At 35.3% G+C, this 26,961-nt stretch overlaps 1 protein-coding gene across 2 annotated transcripts; it reads right to left on the bottom strand.

Annotated features, from left to right (window-relative positions):
• Positions 1–631: 631 nt before the first annotated feature.
• LOC123556574 (target of rapamycin complex 2 subunit MAPKAP1-like) lies at positions 632–25,703 on the bottom strand. 2 transcript variants are annotated; one of them, XM_053542816.1, is made up of 10 exons: positions 22,911–25,703; positions 21,621–21,706; positions 20,779–20,895; positions 17,435–17,586; positions 15,247–15,416; positions 11,868–12,041; positions 8,878–8,987; positions 8,217–8,324; positions 4,522–4,653; positions 632–1,184 (listed from the first exon to the last, which is right to left on the bottom strand). In XM_053542816.1, the coding sequence occupies exons 1-10, from the start codon at positions 23,027–23,029 to the stop codon at positions 985–987; spliced, it is 1,368 nt and encodes a 455-aa protein (XP_053398791.1). In that variant the 5' UTR covers positions 23,030–25,703; the 3' UTR covers positions 632–984. The 2 variants fall into 2 exon arrangements, with proteins under 2 accessions (XP_053398791.1, XP_053398792.1); XM_053542817.1 differs by lacking the exon at positions 632–1,184 and adding an exon at positions 4,964–5,100 and having other exon boundaries at positions 4,533–4,653.
• Between the last annotated feature and the right edge of the window lie 1,258 nt (positions 25,704–26,961).

The following is a 26,961-nucleotide window of genomic DNA, read 5'->3' as shown; positions in this document are numbered from 1 at the left end:
GTGAACATTTATGCCAAGTTATATCAAAATTCATTTATGAATGAAGAAGAAATGCTCGGACAAGGTTTTCATTCTTGTATCCTTTGACCTCTAAGTGTGACCTTGACCTTAGACCTAGGGACTTGGTTCTTGCGCAAGACACTCCGCCTTGTGATGGTGAACATTTGTGCCAAGTTATATCAATATCCCTCCATGCATGAAGAAGATATGCTCCGGACAAAGTTTTCTTTCTTGTATCCTTTGACCTCTAAGTGTGACCTTGACCTTAGACCTAGGGACCTGGTTCTTGCGCATGACACTCCGTCTCATGATGATGTACAATTGTGCCAACTTCCATTAAAGTCCCTCCATGCATGAAGAAGATATGCTCCGGACAAAGTCATTCTTGAATTTGACCTTTGACCTCTGTGACCTTGACCTTAGACCTAGGGACCTGGTTTTTGTGCATGACACTCCGTCTCATGATGGTGAACAACTGTGCCAAGTTTCATCAATATCCCTCCATGCATGTAGAAGATATGCTCCGGACAAAGTCTGTGGACGCCGCCCGCCCGCCTGCCAGGGGCGTTCCCATAATACGTCCCATTTTTCAAACAGGCGTATAAAAATCACAAGCAATAAGATATTGCACTTCATTAATAAAATTTATTTCTTTTATTTTGTTGGGTTTAACGCTGCACCAACACAGTTATAGGTCATATGTTGACTTTCCAGCTTAAATGGTGGAGGAAGACCCAGGGTATCCATCCTTGAATTATTACATCACAAGCAGGCAGCAAGTTGGGATGGCTTCCTCACATGTAGAATTAAATGCCTCTAACCCACAACGGTGAGGAACAAGTGATTTGAAGTCAGGGCCCTTGACCATCTGGCCACAGAGGCCTCTTTATTAATAAAAAGAAAAGCAACTAAGAAAACATGAACTGGCTTGAGAAACTGATGTAGGATAACAGAATGTTACTTTCTAATCATGTGTTTTCTCTTTCATGATTTATGAAAAGACTCGCGTTTTTTCTGTAGTTTTTTGTCTCTATGTGCAACATAATCTTTCCTGACTGGGCTAAGCCTCAATTCCAATATATTGTTCATCTTATGTACTATCTCATTACACATATCTGTGTCAGCCTCAAAATCATGATGTTTGTAGTCGTGCCCAAAATAAGTCAGCCAGAATACAGATTTACCTGTAAAATATGGGAAAATTCAGTTAGTTTACGTGTTAACAAAGTTTTTGAACTTCATCAGGATGTTTTAAAATTTATGGCAGAATCCATTATAATTATATGACTAAATGACATAAAACAGACGGACAAAGTCAAACTGAGGAATGGAATAACACACATATTCTTCATATTCTCTTCTACATATATTGCACGGTTTAGGAAACAAGAGCTGTCACAGGAGACAACAAGCTGGACTATTTTGATGCTGGATACTGAAATTGGACACATTATGAGGAAGCTGAAGCTGTTACTACAGTGTTTAATGAGTCAAATGTGGATGAAAATACTGGACAATAGCTTAAGTCTAACAAGAGGACTATGATGGTCCTGAATTGCTCACCTGTCTCGACATGACCCAATTTTCATGAAGATCCATTGAAAAATATGGCTTCTAGAGAGGTCACAAGGTTTTTCTATTATTTGACCTAATGACCTAGTTTTTTGAAGGCACATGACCCAGTTTTGCACTTGACCTAGATATTATTAAGGTGAACATTCTCACCAATTTTCATGAAGATCTCATGAAGAGTATGGCCTCTAGAGAGGTCACAAGGTTTTTCTATTTTTATACCTACTGACCTAGTTTTGACCACACGTGACCCAGTTTCAAACTTCATCTAGATATCATCAAGGTGAACATTCAGACAAATTTTCATGAAGATCCATTTAAAAATATGGCCTCTAGAGTGGTCAAAAGGTTTTTCTATTTTTAGACCTACTGACCTAGTTTTTGACCACAGTTGACCCAGTTTCGAACTTGACCTAAATATCATCAAGATGAACATTCTGACCAACTTTCATACAGATCCCATGAAAAATGTGACCTCTAGAGTGGTCACAAGCAAAAGTTTACGGCCGGACGGACGAACGGACGCCACGCGATCACAAAAGCTCACCTTGTCACTTTGTGACAGGTGAGCTAAAAACATTAAATCAGTTTATTAAAAGGAACATAAATCATGGCAATCTTCTGCAAAAGTAATGTACCATGTGTCATATCATAACCAGAAATTCTAAGTAAAAAGAGGACATAATTCATGAAATATTAATGCAAGACTTATGGCCCCTGTATCATATAATGTGGTTGATGATGTGGTACAACTATTTTAAGTTTGAATCAAATCAATTTGGTAATAACAGCGATAAAGTGAAAGTGCATCAAAACGTTAACCAGAAATTTAAAGCATAAGGATAATAAAACAAGAGCTGTCTCCATAGGATGACACATGCCCCCGATGGCACTTTGAATGAATAGTTATGGCCGATGTTAGAATTTAGGACCTTTGACCTACGGACCTGGGTCTTGCGCGTGACACGTCGTCTTACTGTGGTACACATTCATGCCCAATAATTTTAAAATCCATGCATGAATGACAAAGATATGGACCGGACACGCCCATCAATGCACTATCATGAAATATGACCTTTAACGTCTAAGTGTGACCTTGACCTTTGAGCTACGGACCTGGGTCTTGCGCATGACACGTCGTCTTACTGTGGTACACATTCATGCCAAGTTATTTGAAAATCCAATCATGGATGACAAAGATATGGACCGGACACGAATGCACTATCATGAAAAATGACCTTTAACGTCTAAGTGTGACCTTGACCTTTGAGCTACGGACCTGGGTCTTGCGCGTGACACGTCGTCTTACTGTGGTACACATTCATGCCAAGTTATTTGAAAATCCATCCATGGATGACAAAGATATGGACCGGACACGAATGCACTATCATGAAAAATGACCTTTAACGTCTAAGTGTGACCTTGACCTTTGAGCTACGGACCTGGGTCTTGCACGCGACACGTCGTCTTACTGTGGTACACATTCATGCCAAGTTATTTGAAAATCCATCCATCGATGACAAAGATATTGACCGGACACGAAAATTGCAGACAGACTGACAGACGGACAGACTGACAGACCGACAGACAGACCGACAGACGGTTCAAAAACTATATGCCTCCCTTTGGGGGCATAAAAATATTGTGCAAGAGTTATTGTCCTTGTGTCATATGATGTGGATGATGATGTGTGTAAACTGTTTAAAGTTTGAATCAAATCTGTTTTGTAATAACACAGATAGAGTGAAAGTGCATAAAAATTACAACCTGAAATTTTAAGTAAAAACGGGGATTACTCATAAAATACAGGCATCACAGTTATGGTCCATGTGTCAAATGATGTAGGCGATGATGATGAACAATAACTTTAAAAGTCTGAATCAAATCCCTTTGGAAATAAAAGAGATATAGTGAAAATGTATCAAAATTTACATAAAATTCTAAGTAAAAAGGGGGCATAATTCATGAAAAATAGGTGACAGTGTCATGGACCTTGTGTCATATGATGTGGGTGATGATGTGGAACAATTATTTTAGGTCTGAATTAAATCCATTCAGCAGTAACTGAGATAAAGTTTAAGTGCACCAAAACTTTAACATAAAATTCTACGTAAAAAGGGGGGATAATTCTTGAAAAACTGGTGCAAGACTTATGACCCTTAAGCCATATGACATGGGTGATGATGTGGATTAACTATTTTAAGTTAAAAGCAAATCCATCAAGTAAGAACAAAGATAAAGAGAAAGTGCATCAAAACTTTAACTAAGGCGGGCAGCGGAAAGAAGCCAACCCCGGGTCAAGTAGGATAGCTCTCCATCTTTTGTACAGTCAAGCTAAAATTCGTTTGTACTTTGTACAAGTTATCCAAGGATCTATGTTTGTTGCTATAGAAACAAAGTTTGTGTTCACAACAACAGAATAATGTGTGCATATTCTCACCTTGTAATTTTCAAAGTTATGGCAGGATTTCAATTTGTGTGACAACAAACTGACTCACTGATAGATGGGGATCAAACCAGAAGTCTCCTACAGTTGCAAGAGAAAGAGGCTTTGACTAAAATACCTATTCCAAGGGTACATAAATTTATAAATGTCTATTTTTACAGATAAAATATTTCTTTCTCTAAACATATTTCATGGACTAGCTGACACTGCAGCCACACAACCACAAAATTAATTAAATCCGCCAGTATAATGACTTTAAAGTAAAAGACCCTACTTAAAGAAATATAATTATGACCACAAAGCAATTTTTAATACAGTCATGGAATAATTTTTATGGATTTTGTTTTTGTTTCAATCCATGAAATTTCCTCCCATTAAACAAAGAAAATTCCTATTTATTTTTCAACTTTCAAATCCACAAATTTAAGCCCCTATGGCAAAAAGTTGGATTCGCAAAAACCCTAAAAACTGTATGCCAAAAAAATTAACTAATTTTGCAGTACCTCCATCCTTTTCCTCTAGCATATCACAGGATGCTAAACTGTCAGCGTCGTATGTAACTGCTCTCTGACGGAACAATCTTGTACCACTTTTACTTGCCACTGGATCAATCTCAACCTTCTCTCCACTTATACCTGGTGCCAGTGTGGAAATAAAAACATATAACTTTTGGAAATTAAAGAACAATATGAAAATATAAAAAATACAACTTTGCACTTTAATGTCAAGTGACATAAAGGTCGAATTTTAGACTCAGGTTGCAGGTAAAATCAAAATGTGTGCAAATCAGACCAAAGTGTCAAAAAACAACAAGGAATGCATACTAAATGTAAAGTAAGAAATATATGGAATGTCCATCAAACAAAGTAAAAGTTATGGGGAAAATTATGCAAAAGACCTGTCTAAAAACCACAGAATGAATAAGCAACCTGTAAAAATATTTACCTTAGACTGCACCTCTGTCTTAGTTCTAATTTTATGAACCATGTTTACAATATAAGACTTGTACTGGTGACTTGTCAGAGATTCTGCCATATTGGAGGACTTGTTATCATCACTTTCAACAAAATCTCCACGGGAACCTATGATAGTGAAGTTTCACAATCATTTAATATCAGTAATAATTGTTAAATACTCTAATACTAAAACTTCAATTTTCACGTATTTACTAAAACTATGCTGTTACTTTCAAATTTTAGAACCACATTCAGTTCAAATTTAAAAACTACATTCAGTATCATGCGATCTGTTGTCTAGGAAACTGTTATATTAATAGCAATTTTTATTTCCCATATAAAAACTGCAGAACCTGGTCAACCGAAATATATATAACTACATCCTACTGATGCTTATTCATTTGATTTATTGTATTGTTTATTTAGAATATAAATAACATGTTAATGCCAACTACAGCAAAGAATTCTTGTGTGTTTTTATAAGATGTGCAATCATTATGGCCATACCAAATTGATATGTCGTTCGTCGGAACTACCGCATCAATAATTTCATTCCCGAGAAAAAAAAATAAAAATTACCCGCCCGCACGTACATAAAAATCTCCGAAAAAAAATTTTTTTTTCGATTACGCGGACCAGAATAATAACGGCAAAACAGGTTTTATCGCTGTTTTAATGCGTCAAATTGATATTGATCGGATTTCATGCGTCCGTAGCTGATGATCCAAACTCAAAAAGTCAGGAATTATGGTGGTGTTCATTATTTGTTTTAAATCTGGAGTGTCTTTGTTAGTGCCATACATGGCCTTCGATGTGCCGGTAGGTAATGAAATAGGCACATTCTACTTTTGTTCAATACAGTGAAAAGAACGAAGCCCGACTTGTAAGACGTGCACGGGGATGCAGTTAAAAATATTTGGAAATATTGTTCAGATATAAAGTTTTCAAACCATTTGTTATCAGTTGTTTAATTCAGCATGTTAGATCTAGAGCCCAAAGCTGAGGCCAACTACTATCTTAAAAAAATATTTGTTCACAGATCCTGACCGACCTATCACATTGTCTCGGCCCAAATCTTTTTGAACGTAACTTCTTTAGTACAGCAGTCAGATATTCTATCAAAACGCATTTAGTCAATTTAAAACATGTTAAGCTTTTCAAATAAGTAGTGTTGATATGAAAATAATTTCAAACAAAATCTGTCCTTTTGTAACCCCAGTTTTGCCTATTTGTACACATGATGCCAGGATATATTTAAAATTGGCTGTAAATTGATTGAACGAAAGAAACTGAAAAAAACAGACTTCCCCAACTCTAAATTTCAAGTTCAGTCGAAGCACAACAAACAACACTTTTAAGGGTGGCCATATTGGGATCATTCTTTGTCCGTCTGTTATCATTTTTGCCTGAAATGAATCTCTACCACAAAAGCTTAAGCTAGCCTGATCATGATCTGTTAAGAAATTATTCCAAAGGGATTCGAGCAATGTTGAAGCATCTGTATGCCCAACTCCGTTTGGTCTCACTGGTCAAGTGGTTTATTACTTCCCCTGTCACCTCTATGGGTTGGAGTTCCACTAGGGGCACAAATTTGTTCATGTGTGAAAGCCATCTAACTGTGTTTCAGAAGAAATGTTATTCCACACAAGCATGTGCCTGTTTTGTCTTAAATATTCCTCATCCTTTGCCATTAAATAGGCACGTCTTCAGTTTAATGTAGAAAAATCAAAATTAAAAATAAGACACTCATTTCTTAGTAATTAAAATTACAAAATAAAAAAAATAAAGTGATTCAGTGAGTTTTGGCAAGAATTTATTTGCAAAATCATTCATGTAGTCTTTAAAACATATAGAAAAGCTATATACTGTGTTACCCACACTGTAAATGTTTGATTTCTGTGTTATTTCTAAAGAAATGTTAACTTTATATATAATCATAACCGCCTCCTCAAGGGTTCAAGGTGGAAAAAAAAATAAAAAAAGCCCGCTCGCTCCATGTAAAATCTACCCGCCTCTGAAAAATTCAAAATTGAGAAAAAAAAAAAAAAAAAAAAATTTCGCTCGCCCGCTCCTATTTTTTTTGAAAATTTTCCGAAGAACTATTAATCAATTTGGTATGGCCTATACATTCATTCCAGAATTTACATGAAATATTTGCCACTTTTTATTCACAATCTAAATATAAAACACAGTATTTACTTTGCTGCAAGAAAAAAAAAACTGACTAAAAATTTCCACATGTGAAATATCTCTTGTCAAGGTTTTCTGCAACAATAGCACTCAAATTTATAATCGATTCTAACATGACCCAATTTGTTTTCCTATTAAACAAAGAAGGCCGAAAACTGTGTGTAATTATTCAATAATTCATTTTTCTGACGTCACAATTATAACGTCATAGCGTCAGACAGCAAAGCTGCGCATTGGAAAAAAGTCAACAGAAAACAGGCAAATATTTGATGGATATCGTCAAGGACGTACATAATAATCCTTGATAACATGTTAGAATCGTAATAATATATCTCAAGCAGTGATTTGGTAAAATCATTGTTTGTCGTTTAGATGTGCATTATTATAACACGAGGGTGCAGCATCTCAACTCCAAACAATGACTTTATTCAATGACAAATCACTGTTTGGGATTATATTATTTCTTAAATCAAACATATCCAGATAATAATAATTAAGTATAAAAGCATTTGGAATATAAACAAGAGCAGAGCAATATAGGCCTGGCAACAGCTCAGAAAGAGATAGTGATGAAGAAAACTCTCGAGAATTCAGCAGATATGACCTATCTGACCTCTTGTCGAGACAGTAACTAAAACCTTTGACAAAGAAATCTCAAAATCAAGAATGTTTCAAGGTTAATGTGCTTTTTGTGCTATGGTTACTGTGCCCTTGACTTCTTACCCACCGACCGCAGAACCAATGGACCTTCCATTGCATACATGCAATGTGCCTGCCATGTTTGAGACTCGAAGACATTCTGAAGATATTGAACAGTTACTAATATTTACTGTGACCTTGACCTTATATCCACTGACCTCAAAATCGTTAGGTGTTATCTACTTGAAATAAACAATGTGTCACATATACAACAATATTATACGAACCACGTCATGAGAAAACCAAAATAGTGCGTTTGAGACCAGCATGGATCCAGACCAGCCTACGCATCCACGCAGGCTGGTCTGGATCCATGCTGGTTGCAAATGCACTATGTTGGTTTTCTCACTTACTATGTTCTCTGACCAGACAGAACTCTAGTGTATCCATGCTTGACAGATTGGCATCAAGGTCAACTGGTAACCCTGGTTCAACCTGCTTCTCTAAGTTGTATGACTGGCCTAAAACAATTAATTCATATTTGAAGTTCTACATTATTTTCAAAACACAATTAAGTCTACTCCAGATGATGTGTGAGACAATTACACAATGAGAAACTTAAATACATTTCTATGATTTACATTTGAGTGATATATTTTCAGCCATTATGCCACAAAATTAGCAAAGGAAAGTCAACGGTACTTTTAGCTAGTCCATTTTCCTTCAACTGCTTCAGTCCTACACCTGTTATCATTTTCCAACAGAATTTTAAAACATTCTATGATTTTTTTATCATCAACTTTTGTGAATTACTCTTTAGTTTATTTTCATTTGTTTCTGCTGGATTCCAGGAAAAGCCAGTACTAAAGTTTAGTGTCATATGAGGTGTGACCATTATCCCAGTGGAGCTTGAACAAAATTTTTAATTAACTCATGTTGAGCAGGTGGCTATTTTAACATCCGGACCACCACTCTCCTTTTACTACTTGTTTTCTGTAGTATTCACTGACAACTAAATTTTGTAAACCAAACAAGTATGGCTTCAATTTTCTGTCTATCTAATTGTAAACTTACCTGGCCTGACTTTGATTTTCCTTCTCTTGAGAACTTTATCTAAAATTTCCCTCATAGGAATGTTCATAGATTCTACTTGAAACTTGTTAAAGCCTCGGTGCGGCACATTCCTGTCATTTAAGAAAACAACATGAATCAGTAAACATATATATATGACATAGATCAGACTGAAAAATTAAATGTCAATGACTAGCATTTCAAAGGGAAGTCATTTAAGCTCTAGTGGTCCCTGAAGGCCCCTGTGCCCAGATAAGAGGAATTTTAAAATATGACTTTATAAGAATTCTACATAGCAAGTTTAATGAAGATCTATCCAAGGCTCATAAGAAGAAGCTGTTTAAACATATTTTTAATTTTTAGCTCTAGACTAGTGATTTAGGGACACTTGACCCCTTTTGGAGAAATCTACTTTAGGACTTTGTAAAAACTGCTACAGAGCAAATTTGATGGAGATCCATTACATGGTTCATGAAAAGAAGTTCTTTAAAAGTATTTCTACTTTACTCTCTAGTGGTCAAAAAGGCAGGGTTGCCACTTAATTAAGAAAATGAAATTCCCTGACTTTTCCCTGACTAAACCATACTTTTCACTGACCAGTACCACCATATTTTTTCAGCCTCCCCTACAGACAACCAATCCACCCTTTTATATTTATTTTGTTTCAGATAAAACAAACTTTCATCAACAAATACAAAAAATATATGAGTGTAAACATTATAATGATGATATTAGCCAGTGATAGGGGTGACTATTGAGGCCAGTTTGACCATTGCAATACTATTGATATCGCTAAAAAACTACTGCGATACTATTCTATTGCAGGTTACTATTGCGACACTATTGCAATAGTTATCGGCCACCATGTTTTATACAGTACAATTACCAACTGGCATGATTAACACTAACAGTGTAAGACACGGTACTGTTTATAATTGCTGTTAATACACAATAAGATGCTTGTATAACTAAAATGGACAGAAATAAATCTAACAGTAAATATTTTAAACATTTTTTTCTATTTCTTGCCTTTCTTGGCTTTGAAACAATAAGTAAAACAATAAACCTATGCAAGGTATACTCAAACGAATAGGCCATTTTGTTGCGAATGTCAATGTGTTTAATAACCCAAAGCATCAAAAAAAGACAAAAATTGACGGATCAGACTAAGGTGTACCAGCACTAAATGAAGGGCTCTACCGAACAGTTTGCTATATCATACAAGTAGCCTACTTTCTCCATGTCCATAGTACTTTTTCTCATTTAATATCAACAGGTTATTTAAATATATTTAATCAAAGCTTCTAAGAAATTAAATCTATTAATTATCTCATAGACTTCTCAGTCCTTTATCATGGTAGTGTAATTCCGTGAGGTTAATTATTGTAATGGAGACGTAAACATTTTCCGAGGCACAAATGAAAGGTGGCCCTGTTTCCAGGTTTATAAAATTTTAAATTATTAATTATTTCTGTATTTACTAAAATTTCAAAACCATCGAAACTATCGATTGTTGAAGAAACTATTGGCGATTGTTATTGGAGCGTGACTTTTCTACAAATGCATACTATCAGGACACTCAGGATCGCAATGCATTGATATTTTGATGTTTTGTTACACCCCTAGCCAGTGATAATGATTGACTTGACTCGACTTTAAACACATCCCTCACAAATGTGTTTGGAAATACTTATAAATACTGCTTGACGACTGCCATAGCCACTGACCATTTTAAACATCAGCCTTCACTGACTATTATCAAGATTTCCCTGACAATTCACTGACCTTGAAAAAAAATCATTTTTCCCTCAGTTTTCAAGGTAAGTGGCAACCCTGAAAGAGACTAAGTGTTCCTATTTGAACAAATTTGGAAGAAGACCTTATACTGATCCTACACATAAGTTTAATGAAGATTCACCAAGCAGTTCACAAGAAGAAGTCATTTACAGGGTTTTCTAGTTTCAGCTCTAAAGAAGTGCCTCCATCTGAACAAAACTGGGAGAGGACCTTAAAGTGATGCTACAGACCAAGTTTAATGAAGATCCATCAAGCCGTTCATGAGTAGAAGTTGTTTGAACATTTTTCTATTTTTCATTCCTGTGGGACCTTATTGAACATATTTGACAAAGGACCTTGTCAAGATGATACAGGCCAACTTTGGTGTTCTTCTGACCAGCTTTTTCAGAAGAAAGGAATGCTGACAAAGGACACTGGAAATCTGCCTTTATTAGTAGACCGTTGTGAACCTATGGTTCAGGTGAGCTAACAAAGGAAAGCTTGAAAACTCTCTGGTTACACAAGGGCCCTCTACCCAAAGTCAATTCATTATGTAGGGATATATCAACAGCAGGTCAGAGGAGAACAGTCTTTTTATGTAATATTTGCTGATTCAATCTGACTAAAGTACATATCCTATTACGCTACGCATAGGATCTGACAACGAGCTATTGATAGCCTCATTCTGAAGACCCTTCCGCTAGCCAATCAAAAGCTAACTTACAACATTCTGCAAGCTTTAAAAAGCCTTGGTTTTTGATATCTACAATTTTTATGTCGAAAGATGTCAGACAGCCGGTTAGCTCAGTCGGTAGGGGCACTTGCTCTGTAAGCGAGAGGTTCCGGGTTCGAGCCCTGGATTGACTGCAAATTTTTCTTACTCTTTGACATTCGAACAAGTTGTCTGATTGGTTCAAATAAAAATACATGTGCGAAAATAAAAACAGCAATATTGCAAATCCAAAATATACAGAAGACGAATGTGAATAGGTCGGTCTCAGATCTTCGTTTAGAAGATCAAGTACTTTAGTCAGATTGTTTGCTGATTATAATTGTGTGTATAAAATAATGCTAATGATTCAATTGATTTGTTTTATTTGTTTTATTCAAAGATTTTCAATTTGAATATAAACAAAACTGTTGAATGTAAATACAGTCAGATATATTCAAGTAATTACCCCGAAATATGTAAATTTGTAAATGTACCCAGTACTTACACAGTAACAATAACAGAAGGTTTGTTGGTGTTTGCAGGAACATCTTTCTGTACGAGAGCAAGCTTGGTGAAGCCAAACTTTGACACTGGTTCCTTACTGTCCAAACTCGGAAAGTCTGTGTCAACCTCGCCATCATCTTCAGCAATATGTAAACAGTACAAATCTGTGTTCTCTCTGAAATATTTGTAAACAACATACATCTGTGTCCCTCTGAAATATATGTAAACAACATGCATCTGTGTTCACAAAATATATGTAAAAATATACATCTGTGTTCAATTCTGAAATATTTGTAAACAACATGCATCTGTGTTCCCTCTGAAATATATGTAAACAATATACATCTATGTTCCCTCTGAAATATATGTAAACAAGATACATCTTTGTTCCCTCTGAAATATATGTAAACAATATACATCTGTGTTCCTTCTGAAATATAAATAAACAATATACATCTGTGATCCCTCTGAAATATATGTAAACAATAGACATCTATGTTCCCTCTGACATACATGTAAACACGATACATCTTTGTTCCCTCTGAAATGTATGTAAACAATATACATCTGTGTTCCCTCTGAAATATATGTAAACAATATACATCTGTGTTCCCTCTGAAATATATGTAAACAATATACATCTGTGTTCCCTCTGAAATATATGTAAACAATATACATCTGTGTTCTCTCTGAAATATAAATAAACAATATACATCTGTGTTCCTTCTGAAATATATGTAAACATACACATCTGTGTTCCCTCTGACATACATGTAAACAATATACATCTATGTTCTCTCTGAAATATACAGTCGGAACTCGGTATCTCAAACTCGCTTACCTCGAAATTCCGAAATGTTCAAGTCCCGTCAAATTGCCTTCTTTATATATAATGTAATTCGACTCCGGTTATGTCAAAATTTGACTTACCAAGACTTCGGATGTGTCGAAAGGGTTTTTCAGTCCCGTCAATAAAATTCAAGTGCACTGTAAACTCGGTAAGTCGAAGTAAGAAAAATATGCGATAAAATTTAGCACATGTCATTGTGAATGTAGTTGGTTTTTAACACATGTCCATGTTTATTGCTTTGCCAGAAAGCCGTAATGCCGGCATATCAAAGGTGCGGTGAATATCAAAGTGAGATGATGTCATACTTGTTTGCACGTGCCATAATGATAATTGTTTGATGTAAGAATCAGATTTCTTTTAATCAGCGGTCATTTGTTTTTGTGACATGAAAATTGCTTTAAATTTAAACTAATTAATTTGAACAGTTGGGATCTTTCTATATATAAAGATTAATTAGAGGTAATCGCAATGAAAATATATAAAAAAAAATAGCTTCTTTGGAGAAAGCATTATTCGTTCAAAATGCCAGGACGAAATGCTATCAATCCTCCGGGAGCTCTGATCATGTTAACATGGAAATAAAATGCAAAGTGTTCTAAAATTTATAACCATTTTGTGTTGCGTCTTAAAAGATTTATTGCAAGGTATACTATATTTATAGTGTTTATAGTGCTGGAGAATAAGAAAGGTGTTGGAACCAACTTTTTTTCATCATTTCGTCAATATACGTCCCTCCACATAACTCGAATTTCGGTTATCTCGAAACAAAAAGCACGGTCCCTTGAAATTCGAGATACCGAGTTTCAACTGTATATAAACAATATACATCATTCTGTGTTCCTTCTGAAATGGATGTAAACAATATACATCTGTGTTCTCTCTGAAATATATGTAAACTAGAGCTATCACTAAAGGTGATGAATGTATCCCCCGCATGCACTGACACAGTACGTTGCAATTTGACGCACACAAGACTGCATAATTATCTGGAAGATCAGGCGCTCACAAGATTGCATATGCAGACTGTATGTACATAGTATGTTAACAAGAAACAAAGTCCCAAAACTCTGCAATTTTTTTTTCTGAAAGAACCTAACATGCCCCATGCACAACTACTGTTGTTACTGATCACTTGTGTGAAGTTTCATTAAATTGTGTCAAGGGGATGAGGAGAGATGGTGCGCACAAGATTGTGTCTACGGATGCACAGACAGACAGACGGACGGGCGGACGGACAGACAACCTGAAACCAGTATACCCCCCTTACAACATTGTTGTGTGGGGGTACAATAATATACATAATGTGTTCTCTTTAAAATATATGTAAACAAAATACATCTTTTACCTGTCCTGGGTAATATGGCAGTGTTCAGGGTCGAGCCCTGTTGAGTAGTTCTATTGCAACAGTTGGTTACACAATGATAACCCCATAAAAAGTTTGATAAAATGTATGTGCTCCTTATTAGCAATACAATTACAACACTAACTTCAACATTACTGAAATGCTCACTTGAAGGTAATAAAAACATTCTGAATGCATATTGTTGTCTAACAATTCTAGACATTGTTTTGGAGCACATGTGGGCCCTTTATTGCATATTTTTGACTAAGTAAAGGATAATAGTTTTGATCTGGCTGTGTAAAAGCCCAAACAACAAGAGCCGTCCGTAAGACAGTGCGCTCGACTTTTCTCAGTGCTTGACTCTGAATTAGAGCTTTGCCAGTAAAAAAAAATCAAAGTTAAAAAGGGACATAACTCTGTCAAAATTCAAATCAGTTTCTCCCGATGAAGACTTTGATGGTAAACAAATATTTTAAGTTTCAAGTCAATAGCTTAGATAGTAGCAGAGATATCTGACTTTATCAAAAACTTTAACAAAAAATTCTAAGATAAAAAGGGGCATAATTCTGTCAAAATTCAAATCAGAGTTATGGGGATTGTTTCTCCTGGTGTAGACTTTGCTAGTAAATAACTATTTTAAGTTTCAAATCAACAGCTTTGATAGTAACAGAGATATTTGACTTTATCAAAACCTTTAACCAACGGTGATGCTGATGCCGGGGCGAGTACAATAGCTCTACTTTTTCTTCGAAAATTCGAGCTAAAAACCAAAGTGCACAACTTCACATGCTTTTTTGAGATCAACTAAATTAAGCAGTTTTTACTATGTCAAGGGCCAAAACTCTGGTCATACCTGTGAAAACCTAAATTGCACAAATAACAATCCTATGGTGTTTGTGGACTTTTGGCCAAACACTTTTTAAGAAATGCACAACACACAGTTGAAATTTGACTTAAAATAATATTATGTACATGTGTTTTCACTACAGGACTTGAATATGTCTTCCAATTCTGAGATAAGAGTGTTGAGACATCAATTTTCAACTGTATTTGGACAAATTAATCTTAATACCCTGGTATCCAGTTAGACATTGAGCTGAATGTTGTGAATGTAAACATAGCTACTACATTACTACATTATTAGAACAGCTTTGTCTTATTTCTCAAACGAAACTAAGGGTAACTCACTGTAGGGGAGGCTCCCTCATTTCTATAGTATACTGCCAACATATCAGGCCAACAAGGTCCTGTATTTTGGCTGTTGCTATCACCACTACTGTCATAGGGTATGGCCGATCCTCCGGTGGCACCATTGTCAGGAAAATATCTATCTTCTTTGTGGATACACCAACACTGGCCTATAACAAAAACATAATCTACTTGTCATTCACAACAAAACACCTTTAATTTCTGTTCAGAAACTATATTAAAAATGTGTTCTAAAATATTATACTAGCAAAACTTGGAAACGTATAACCAGACATTTAAAGGCACTCACTACAGTTTTTCCGGACGGGTCGATATTTACCCCAACACCGTGCCAATTTGTAATCGATGCAGCTCACTGCAGAGCTGGTGTGGTCTTCTCCGCATGCCCGGAAGTGATTATCTAATGTCGCGTACGGCAAAAATTCGCAAATTATTGTATGTTCGCATGCATTTAATGTACAAAATGTATAATATACTGACTGAATGTTAGGGCAAGTATCACCATGGTTACAAAATATAAACATTTAAAGTACTTTTAGTTCAAATTGCTTCAATCCGACATAAACTGGAGTCTGTTATTTATACCAGCGCCCAAACTCTGCACTGAGTCACAGCTGTTTCTAATCCAGTACCGTACCCGTACCGTACATTCGTAAACTATAGGTTTTGTTAAAAAAAGCGCGGAAACTTTCATCGTTCTATGTCATCAAAATGCTTCAGAAACACTTTAAAATCCGCTTATTAAGAAATCTGCCGTTTGATACTTATATATATATATATTTCTAAGTCATTTGCTCAAACACTGAAAGAGTATTTTGTACCAACCTGCGTTGTATAAATGCCCGCCACACCCCGCCTCGTTGTAATTTGATTTAAGTGAAATCTAATATGGTGACCTATCAATTTTCTTTTTGTTTTAGATTAGGTAGACATAACCAAAGGTATGTGCTGAGTTTGATTAAATTTTATTATGTGAAACTCAATAAAATAGCAAAAGTACCAACTTAAAACTGACAAAAATATGCAAAAATAGCCCTTGGGTCTGCTGAACAAGTATTCCTTTCTTTACAAAATCATGTTCTTTTGATATCTCTGAGCATGTTTCAAATAGATATATTGTTTTAAATGTTTAAAATAGCACCATATCTAGGGGCAAATTAAATTGAAACAAAGCTGGTGACCTAGTATTTTTATTTCATTTTTCAATACATCATAACATGATCTTTTAATACAAAACATTTCATCAAAATCTATTATTGAGAAAAAAATTACGAAACTGTAGCGAACGTCCTTAAACACTCTTAAAATATAAAATAAATAAGTAAACAATCTTTGTAACTACAAAAGTAATAAATATCCCTAATTTACATTCTGGGTTATCTGACTGTTCTACACACAATAAACAAGCAAAGAAGCTGTTTCGAATAGCTCAGATGATAATTACAGTTATTTGCGATTAGGGCATGTTAACTAGCATTCCGCTGGTAATTATACAGATCTACAGACCAAGTTCATGTGCTATGTGATCTCATCACTGCCTCTGTCATCTCATTGCTGCCTACCTTTATGCCATGTCTGAAATGGTTATCAAGTTCTGCTCTGCACACAAAATATGACAGACATATTTGACCTTGTTGTGACCTTGACCGTTGACCTGAAGACCTTGTTTATGCACTCTGTACATCATCTCATTGCCACATACAAGACTGAAGTCAGTACCTTGAATGGTTATTATGTTATGGTCCAGACACCAAATATGAAGCGCAAATTTGACCTTAGAGCTCCATGTATGACCTTGAACTTTGAAAAACTGACCTGTTTTATGAGCTCTGCACTTCGCCTCATCACCACCTACTTGTATGCTAAGTTTAAAGTCAATACCTTGAACATTTATCAAGTTATGCTCCGAACACCTACCTGATTAATGTGCTCTGCATATCGCCTCATTTCCATTTACCAATACATCAAAAACTCAATAACTTGAATGGTTCTTGAATTATGCTCTGGACACAAATATGAAGGATTGACGCACAGATGCTCACAATACATCCCTTTTTCAAAACAGCCATATAAAATGGTGCATACTTTTTACAATCGAAATTTCAAGGTTAAGATCACTTTCACAATCTGCATATAAAAAGTTACAGATCTATAATCTCGCAATTACCTTGCCATCAAACTTGGCATATTCTATGAAGGGGTTTTCTCCCATACTGGCACTGCTATCCAACTGCTCGGACAACCTGGAGATCAGAGAAGTATCACTCCATTTCAGTGGTGACAAATCTTTCTTCTCAAACAAATGACCTTTCTCCTCCGCTGAAAGTACAACAACTCAAATGTGCAACCCATGTTTTAATTTCTATATTAATAGCAGAAATGTTACATATACAAAGAAATAAATAATCAATACAGTCAGATTCCAAATTAAAAGCCGCTATGGTTCTGATGGTAAATTGTTTTTATTGTGGGGTAGTGTTATTACTAGGAAATTTAGGCATGGCTTTCATAAGGTCTTAATGAAATTCTTAAATTGAACACTCATTTCAAAACTTGGTCTCAACATGAAATGCATTCCCGAGATGCAGACAAGGGCATGTTCATTTGAAAAAGTACGGTAATTGATGAAATTGATGATTATTTTGCTTTTTTAGCTCACCTGAGCAATGCTCAGGTGAGTTTTTCTGATCGCTCAATGTCCGGCGTCCGTCGTCCGTCGTCTGTCGTCTGTCGTCTGTCGTCTGTCGTCCGTCGTCTGTCAACATTTAGCTTGTGTATGCGATAGAGGCTGTATTTTTCAATTAATCTTCATGAATATTGGTCAGAATGATAACCTTGATGAAATCTAGGCCGAGTTCGAAAATGGGTCATCTCGGGTCAAAAACTAGGTCACTAGGTCAAATCAAAGAAAAACCTTGTGTATGCGATAGAGGCTGTATTTTTCATTTAATCTTCATGAATATTGGTCAGAATGATAACTTTGATGAAATCTAGGCCGAGTTCGAAAATGGGTCATCTCGGGTCAAAAACTAGGTCACTAGGTCAAATCAAAGAAAAACCTTGTGTATGCGATAGAGGCGGTATTTTTCAATTAATCTTCATGAATATTGGTCAGAATGATAACCTTGATGAAATCTAAGCCGAGTTTGAAAATGGGTCATCTCGGGTCAAAAACTAGGTCACTAGGTCAAATCAAAGAAAAACCTTGTGTATGCGATAGAGGCTGTATTTTTCAATTCTTCTTCATGAATATTGGTCAGAATGATAACCTTGATGAAATCTAGGCCGAGTTCGAAAATGGGTCATCTTGGGTCAAAAACTAGGTCACTAGGTCAAATCAAAGAAAAACCTTGTGTATGCGATAGAGGCGGTATTTTTCAATTGATCTTCATGAATTTTGGTCAGAATGATTACCTTGATGAAATCTAGGCCGAGTTCGAAAATGGGTCATCTTGGGTCAAAAACTAGGTCACTAGGTCATATCACGTAAAAACCTTGTGTATGCGATAGAGGCTGTATTTTTCAATTGATCTTCATGAATTTTGGTCAGAATGATTACCTTGATGAAATTTAGACCAAGTTCGAAAATAGGTCATCTGGGGTCAAAAACTAGGTCACTAGGTCAAATCAAAGAAAAACCTTGTGTATGCAGTAGAGGCTGTATTTTTCAACTGATCTTCATGAAATTTAGCCGGAATGATTACCTTGATAAAATCTAGGCCGTGTTCGAAAATGGGTCATCTCGGGTCAAAAACTAGGTCACTAGGTCAAATCGAAGAAAAACATTGTGTATGCAATAGAGGATGTATTTTTCAATTGATCTGTATGAAATTTGATCAGAATGATTGTCTTGATGAAATCTAGGTCGATTTTGAATATGGGTTATCTGAGGTCAAAAACTAGGTCACTAGGTCAAATTAAAGAAAAATCTTGTGTATGCGATAGAGACTGTTTTTTTCAATTGATTTTTATGAAATTTGGTCAGGTTGATTGCCTTAATGAAATCTAGGTCGAATTTGAATATGGGTCATCTGAGGTCAAAAACTAGGTCACTTTGTCAAATCAAAGAAAAAACTTCTGTATGTGATAGAGGCTGTATTTTTCAGTTGATCTTCATGAATTTTGGTCAGAATGATTGCCTTGATAAAATCTAGGTCGAGTTTGAACATGGGTGATCTAGGGTCAAAAACTAAGTCATATCTAAGAAAATGCTTGTTTTATCGCAAGAGACCAATTTTTTGGTCCAATTTTAATGAAAATTGGTCAGAATATTTGTTTCCTTGAAATCACTAGGTCAAACATGTTTTACACTGTTATGGAGTGTTTCTTAGGTGAGCGACCTAGGGCCATCTTGGCCCTCTTGTTTTATAACTGATTACTTCATGATACAGCAAAATTTATTAATTATGGTTACTATGATCCTTGCCTTTAATCAATTAAATTATGATTAAAGTAATCAGAACAAGAGCTGTCCCTAATGGTGACAAATGCCCCTGCAGCACCTTGACCTTTGACCTGGTGACCCCAAAGTCAGTAGAGGCGGTGTACTCAATAAGTACTACCAGCATGTGAAGTTTGAAGGTCCTGGGTGAAGTGCGAGTAAAGTGCCTTCATGCAAAAAGTTAACGTTGGCCCCTGTAACCATGACCTTTGACCTGGTGACCCCAAAGTCAGTAGGGGTGGTGTACTCAGTAAGTACTACCAGCATGTGAAGTTTGAAGGTCCTGGGTGAAGTGCGAGTAAAGTGCCTTCATGCAAAAAGTTAACGTTGGCCCCTGTGACCTTGACCTTTGACCTGGTGACCCCAAAGTCAGTAGGGGTGATGTACTCATTAAGTACTATCAGCATGTGAAGTTTGAAGATCCTGGGTTAAGTGGTTTGCGAGTAAAGTGCCTTCAAGCAAAAAGTTAACGTTGGCCCCTGTGACCTTGACCTTTGACCTGGTGACCCCAAAGTCAGTAGGGGTGGTGTACTCAATAAGTACTATCAGCATGTGAAGTTTGAAGGTCCTGGGTGCAGTGGTTCACGAGTAAAGTGCCTTCGTGCAAAAAGTTAATGTTGTGACGAACTAACGAACGAACTAACGAACGGACTGACAGTTGAAAACTAATACACCTCCCTTGGGGGGCATAAAAATACATGATTAATAACAAAGCCTGATTATGGAGAAATATTAACTGATCATTAATCATTATGATTACACATATCTGCTGAGATGTTGGTTGTAAATAAGAGTTTAATCCTTTTTTTTACACTTGAATTTAATTAAAAGCACTTTAAGTATTGAAATCTGATTGCCATGCCATGTACTATGTTGTATCAATCTACTGTTAAGTCTTTTTCAGTAATTCAGTAAATGTCAACATTTAGACAGATTTTGCCCAGTCAGTAGGAGGGAAGTCTTATTAAATATTTATTTTACTAGTACTTTATAAAATTATAATCCCTTTATATGACTTCAACATATACATCGAGGTGGAAATTAGATAATAATATATTTTGAAGACATACCGTAATATTGTAAGTTGGTATCTTTCCAGGGTATATTCTTCACTTTGCTCTGGTTTCTCTTTTGTTTCTTCATTCTTTCCAACCTCTGTGCTGTATTAGATCTCCGTCGATGTGCTCCTACATGTAAAGTAAATAAAGCAATTACTCAAAACATAAATACAGTACATAATAACATTATACACTCATTGCCTCAGGATGGTCTCAATGCTCTTACTGTCACAGTTCCGTCCAGAATGATTCAGACTTCAACTATGGACATGAATTCTTTCTTTTTATAATGGTATACTGGTTTGCACTTCATACATCATGATACATTCAACGCATGTAATAAAACCTCATTAAATACACCAACAACTGCAAAGAAATCCCTATAAAGGCTAATATTTTTCTTTCTTTTTAGGTCTGTTCTTAGTGAATTGCTGTGGCCTAAACTACAGGAGTTCCAATTACATAAAAGAAGAGTGAACAGTAATCAAATTATCTTCAACCCTTAGCCTGATAAATTTCTAAAATGGACTGGTCCATCATTCAATTTAGGCAAAACCATTTACCATTCAAAGGGGTGCTCACTGAAAATATACTGACTGAATAGCGAACAGTGCAGACAATGATCAGCCACAGATGTGCAGGCTGACCATGGTCTGCACTGGTCCCAAAGACTGAATCACTTTCCAGCAGCAGGCTAAAGCACAGGGGTACATCACATAAAGGTTTTAGGGTGGTCTGGGGTATAGTAACCCCTATTTGTAGTCTATAAATAGGGGTTACTATACCCCAGATGACCCTAAACCTTTATGTGATGTACCCCTGTGGGCTAAAGGTTAAATTTGAAAATGGTTTACCAAAATCCATGTCTGGCAGTATATCATAGGAATGAGAGAGTTCATTATCCGAGGATTCCATCCCACTGTCACTGGCTAAACCATTTCTGTAAAATAACCAGAGTAAATATGCTTATCTTAAAGTTACTTGTTTCACAAAAAGTCTGGACTAAATGTGTTTTACATTCAAATAAGCATTTGTTTATTCAATGAGATATTCTGTCTATATATATTTAACCTTTACCCTGCTAAATTTCTAAAATGAATTGGTCCATCATTCAATTTGGGCAGTACTTCTTGTGTATCAAAGGGTTGTTCATTAAATATATTTACTGACCGAATACCACTGAAAATTTACTGACTGTATAGTGAACAAAGCAGACCAAGATTAGCCTGCACCGACATGCGGGCTGATCTTGGTCCGCACTGGTTGCAGTGAAAGAATCACTTGCCGCCAGCAGGCTGAAGGTTAAGACATAAAAATTATCAGACATTTTTAAGTCTGCCATGGAAAATACTACAGTGAACTTTGTATTACAGCTGCATTCTTGTACCATTTATTTGCAGAATTTACCTATGGAAGTTGTTAACATGTTTAACAGAATATAATGAAAGTCAGAAACTATCAAATAACATGTTAAAATGTCTAAATTAAATAATATACCTGTATTATTAACATGTTTAATAGAATATACCTATGCTGTAAACATGTTTAACAGAATACACCTACGCTGTAAATATGTTTAACATGTTTAACAGAATACACCTACGCTGTAAATATGTTTAACAGAATACACCTATGCTGTAAATATGTTTAATAGAATACACCTATGCTGTAAACATGTTTAACAGAATACAACTCTGCTGTAAACATGTTAAACAGAATACACATGTGCTGTAAACATGTTTAACAGAATACACCTATGCTGTAAATATGTTTAATAGAATACACCTATGCTGTAAACATGTTTGACATAATACATGTTTAACAAAATACACCTATGCTGTAAACATGTTTAACAGAATACAGTCATGTTTAACAGAATACACCTATGCTGTAAACATGTTTTGTTTTACAGAATACATGTTTAACAGAATACACCTATGCTGTAAATATGTTTAATAGAATACACCTATGCTGTAAACATGTTTAATAGAATACACCTATGCTGTAAAACAGAATACAAATATGCTGTAAACATGTTTAACAGAATACACCTATCCTGTAAACATGTTTAATGCATCTTTGCTGTAAACATGTATAATAGAATACACCTAGGCTGTAAATATGTTTAATAGAATATTATATACCTATGTTGTTCATGATCATCCACATCAATAATCATTTCAAACATTCCAGTGTCATCACTTGTAAGAAATGAGTTCCTTATGTGAGATATTAGGAATTCTTTATTGTCCATCATCGCCATGTTGACTTTTATTTCAGCTGCCAATTCACCAAAAAATCATAACATCTGTAAAAGATAACAAAAACATTAAATAACAAAGGAAATACATTTCTGGTGTGCAACCTTCAAACAAAATTTTAGTTCCACTGTATCTCTTTTTTATTTATTAAGTGTAAGCCCTAAAATATCAATGAGATGATCTAACCTTGTAGTATTACAACCTTACTACATGTAAGTTACTGACTTGTATTAATGGAATGGCATACAACAGATCTATCTTTAACTTATCTATTATATTATGTTCATTAGGACTACATGAAGAATGCAAGTTGTATGACAGTTATCATACTATGTTCCAAGTCCTGATAGTTAGATCAGATTGTACCAGTTGGTGAGCTAGTGTTGTATTGCTCAAATATGGCTCTAGGGTTATGATGCAATGTAACCTAAGCCTGCCTGGATTTAGTGCTTAATTAATGTGATATTTATGAAGTAATATGTAAATTGTCTAACAGTAAATAAAAACTATATTAATGTGTTTAGTAGAGTACATAATGTATCATTTGCTTCCAGACACTGTTACAAAATGTTTGGTATATTCAATCAATGATGGATGCTCCAGTGTCTCTTCACATCGCCATTTCAACCACAATTTGTGTTGTTTGCTGATTATCATATATTTATTAAATTGTGGTTATATTCTTCATTTCTGCATGGTTTGGACAAGAGCTGTCTTACACTAACAGCAGCAACTTTCCACGCACCATCCACTGGTTGGCATATATATAATAATATGAATCAAACAGGACTGTACATTTGTGACTTAGATTATGAAAAATACTTTACATTAATAGTGTTTCTTTTTTCAATACCAGAGGAATAGTGACAGGGCCTGTTACAACATACAAATGTTACACTCCAGAAGAAAATTATTTTAAAGTTGATTGTCTTGTGCTTATAATAATTAAAGGGTATGGTTATAATATGTACAAACAAAACCGTTTTGGTTGGTGGAAAATGTAAAAACAAATTTATTTTTTATCGGAGGGGCAATTTTGTCAAAAAATTGGAAAACACATAACTTTTGGGGAGTGAAATTAAAAGGACCAAATTTAGATCCTTAAAATCATAGTAAAATGGCCCAAAATAGACACTGATTTAGCTAAGCTCATATACTACAATGTTCGAAATCTGTAAAAAGCTTCATCAAGGCCTAAAACTGTTTATATGTGTGTGCAAAATACAAACAGAAATAAAATTTAATGCTTATGAAAAGTAAAAAAAAAATTCTAAAACCAAAGTTTTTATTTTTAAACAAAATTTATTGATAAAAATTTGTAGGCTAATGGCCTCCAATTCGACAACCTCAATTTCTGAAGGCCCTAACTGCAAAGTTGTCACTATCTCCTGAGACTGTGCCTTTTATACTGATTATTCACCAGATAATTTACACTTCTACATAATAAATACTACAGATGCTTAATCAGTCCATTTTCATATCGATCATCGAAAAGAATTGGACAGGGGTTTTTCGATCAATATTTGATAATTGATTGAATTGTTTTTCTATAACATGGAATGAAAATATATATAATGACTACTTCTTCTTAAAGCAGCAACTACATATTTAATGAATAAATATGTTTTCATCTATGAAAAGATGAAAAAGGGTTAATCATTATGAACATGGGTTTTCTGACATAACCGGCAAATCTCAACCTGCAAATTAAGATTAGTGTTGACTGGAGGTCTTCGGACCCTGAATTTCTTCCTGTAAACCAAAATATTTTCACAGGAGACTGGGCATTGCCAGGCCATGGAAATATCAATCTAGCACTGTCAGATCTGTTGCAGTTTTGAGAAACATTACCACAACCAAAAGAGTAAGTCACACAGAGAGAAAACAACAGAAAATTTATAATTGATCATCAGGGCATCACTAATAAATACATAAGAAATTACCAATTTTTGATAGAGTTGGCTATTCTACATCACATCAATTTATTTCCTTGTGACAGTATCTACATGAACAATACTTGTATCTCATAAACAAAGCAGCAGAAAGATCTCCTGATTAGGATAACATGGTCACTATAGTAACATATGCTATACCTTTATTCTTTTTGTTGTGTATGATTCTTAGTCTCACAGAGCAACCCAACACCACATATTGACTAGCACAGAAAACATTTGAAAATTTTGTCCCAACCATAACGGTAGCTGTCTACATTGAATAAGGCTTCCAAAACATGGTTTGAACATAGACAGTAACATGAAATATCTATTTCTTATGCAGAATTGCTGAATGTAACATAAACTAAGCTTTAAACAAGAATGTGGCTTGTAGCTTTGAGTTTGCACATTCTCTTCTTGAATAAACATTTAACAATGACAATAAAAGTGAAAATTATTTAACATTTTCATTATTTTGACTTACCTGTGTCACTTAAACAACTATAGAATAACTAAATAAAATACTAATGTAACGTGCACCGAGCGTTATGCACGATAACTGTTAAAACTATATTTACAGATAATAGATTTTCCTCTAGGCTTCTTTGCCTATATGATTTGAGACCAATGATTTGTAAATGATTAGTATACAGCAACAATTAACTATATAATTACTTAAGATCGGAATCAAATAAGCAGTCTCTGGCTCTTTTATTTAATCACAGCCCTGTCCACTCTGTGGGGCTATGGCCTACTGGTATCGGAACAGTACCCTAACAGTACCAGTATCCGAATTCTCGTAATTTCTCCTTTCATGTTACCCTTCATAAAGGGAGTACTATATGTTTTGGAAGGCTGTTTCACAAGCAAACATCAAGCAAAATTTCGTTCATCAATGACAAGTGTTTACAGTGAAATTCTACCTTCTTTATTAAGCAATCAACTTTCTGTTTTGTTTACATCTGAGGGATTCCACATGTCACGCATGCGCGGAAGACAAACCCATGTTTTGTCCTATTCCAGGGAGGTAAATCCTGAGCTTATGATTTGCACTTCGTTGTAGAATTACTCTCCCTTTATAATTTAGATAAAATATTAAAGAAATTATACTGTTGTTGCATCACATAGGTAGTTAGTAACAAGGTAGAGCGCTCGCTTCAGGTGCAAAAGGACGTGAGTTCGAATCCGAACCTTAACTTACACTTTTATCTTTTATTATTACTTTTTTAAAATGTATATAACACAGCTTAAGGACTTAAAATCAATATAAAACTCCCATATACCGGGGGTACAATGTATACAGTAATCAAATAAACTACTGTTTACAAAGCTAGACAAATACACGATGTGAAAGGTGCTTGTCTGAAGTGTTGCATAATATGATTGTACAGGTGCTGTACGGTACCGTACGTAACGGAACGGAAGATAGCCACACCCTGTACGATTTATGGGGAAAAGTAGTAAAGGTTAATTACATAATTTAAAATCAAAATTATAAAAGATTTTCAGACAAAAAAAATCTAAAGCTGCTTAAAAAACCATTTATCGGAAACTGGTACTGTAGATAAACCAATTAACGTTAATTAGACTGCCCTTTCGGAGCCCCTGTTTTTGGACGCATGCGCAGATAAGGCCAGTATTGTTTACATTCTTGTGAAGAGTAAAGACTAGGGTTTAAAAATGTGTAGATTACTTTTGTAAACAATTTGTATTTAAAAATAAATATAATGAAAACCCTCATTTTTTATCGGAAACTGGTCTGAAACCAGTATTACAGCTTCCTGTGTCTTCAATTATTAATTATTTATGATCAATACCAAGGGCGGTATACGTCTCAAGTGCTCCAAGCCTCTGTACCTGTCCCGATGCCAATGGGTCTCGATGCCTATGAGTCTTGATGCATACAGGTCTCTATGCCCATATATTCAATGCTTATCAACACAAATAGTCTGCAGCCCGGTTTACTGTCTACTACCTATCCATGCACCCTCTCCAGGTCA

This window comes from Mercenaria mercenaria, chromosome 5 (assembly GCF_021730395.1).
Source record: "Mercenaria mercenaria strain notata chromosome 5, MADL_Memer_1, whole genome shotgun sequence".
NCBI classification, from domain to species: domain Eukaryota; kingdom Metazoa; phylum Mollusca; class Bivalvia; order Venerida; family Veneridae; genus Mercenaria; species Mercenaria mercenaria.
This window is presented reverse-complemented; position numbering and strand designations above follow the sequence as displayed.

Coding starts and splice junctions, on each gene's coding strand:
- LOC123556574 (XM_053542816.1), bottom strand. CDS start 23,029: ATGGCGATGATGGACAATAAAGAATTCCTAATATCTCACATAAGGAAC. Junction 4,654..8,216: donor CTGTCTGGTCAGAGAACATA/GTAAGTGAGAAA, acceptor CACTGGCACCAG/GTATAAGTGGAGAGAAGGTT. Junction 1,185..4,521: donor GCTAGAGGAAAAGGATGGAG/GTACTGCAAAAT, acceptor CATATTTTACAG/GTAAATCTGTATTCTGGCTG.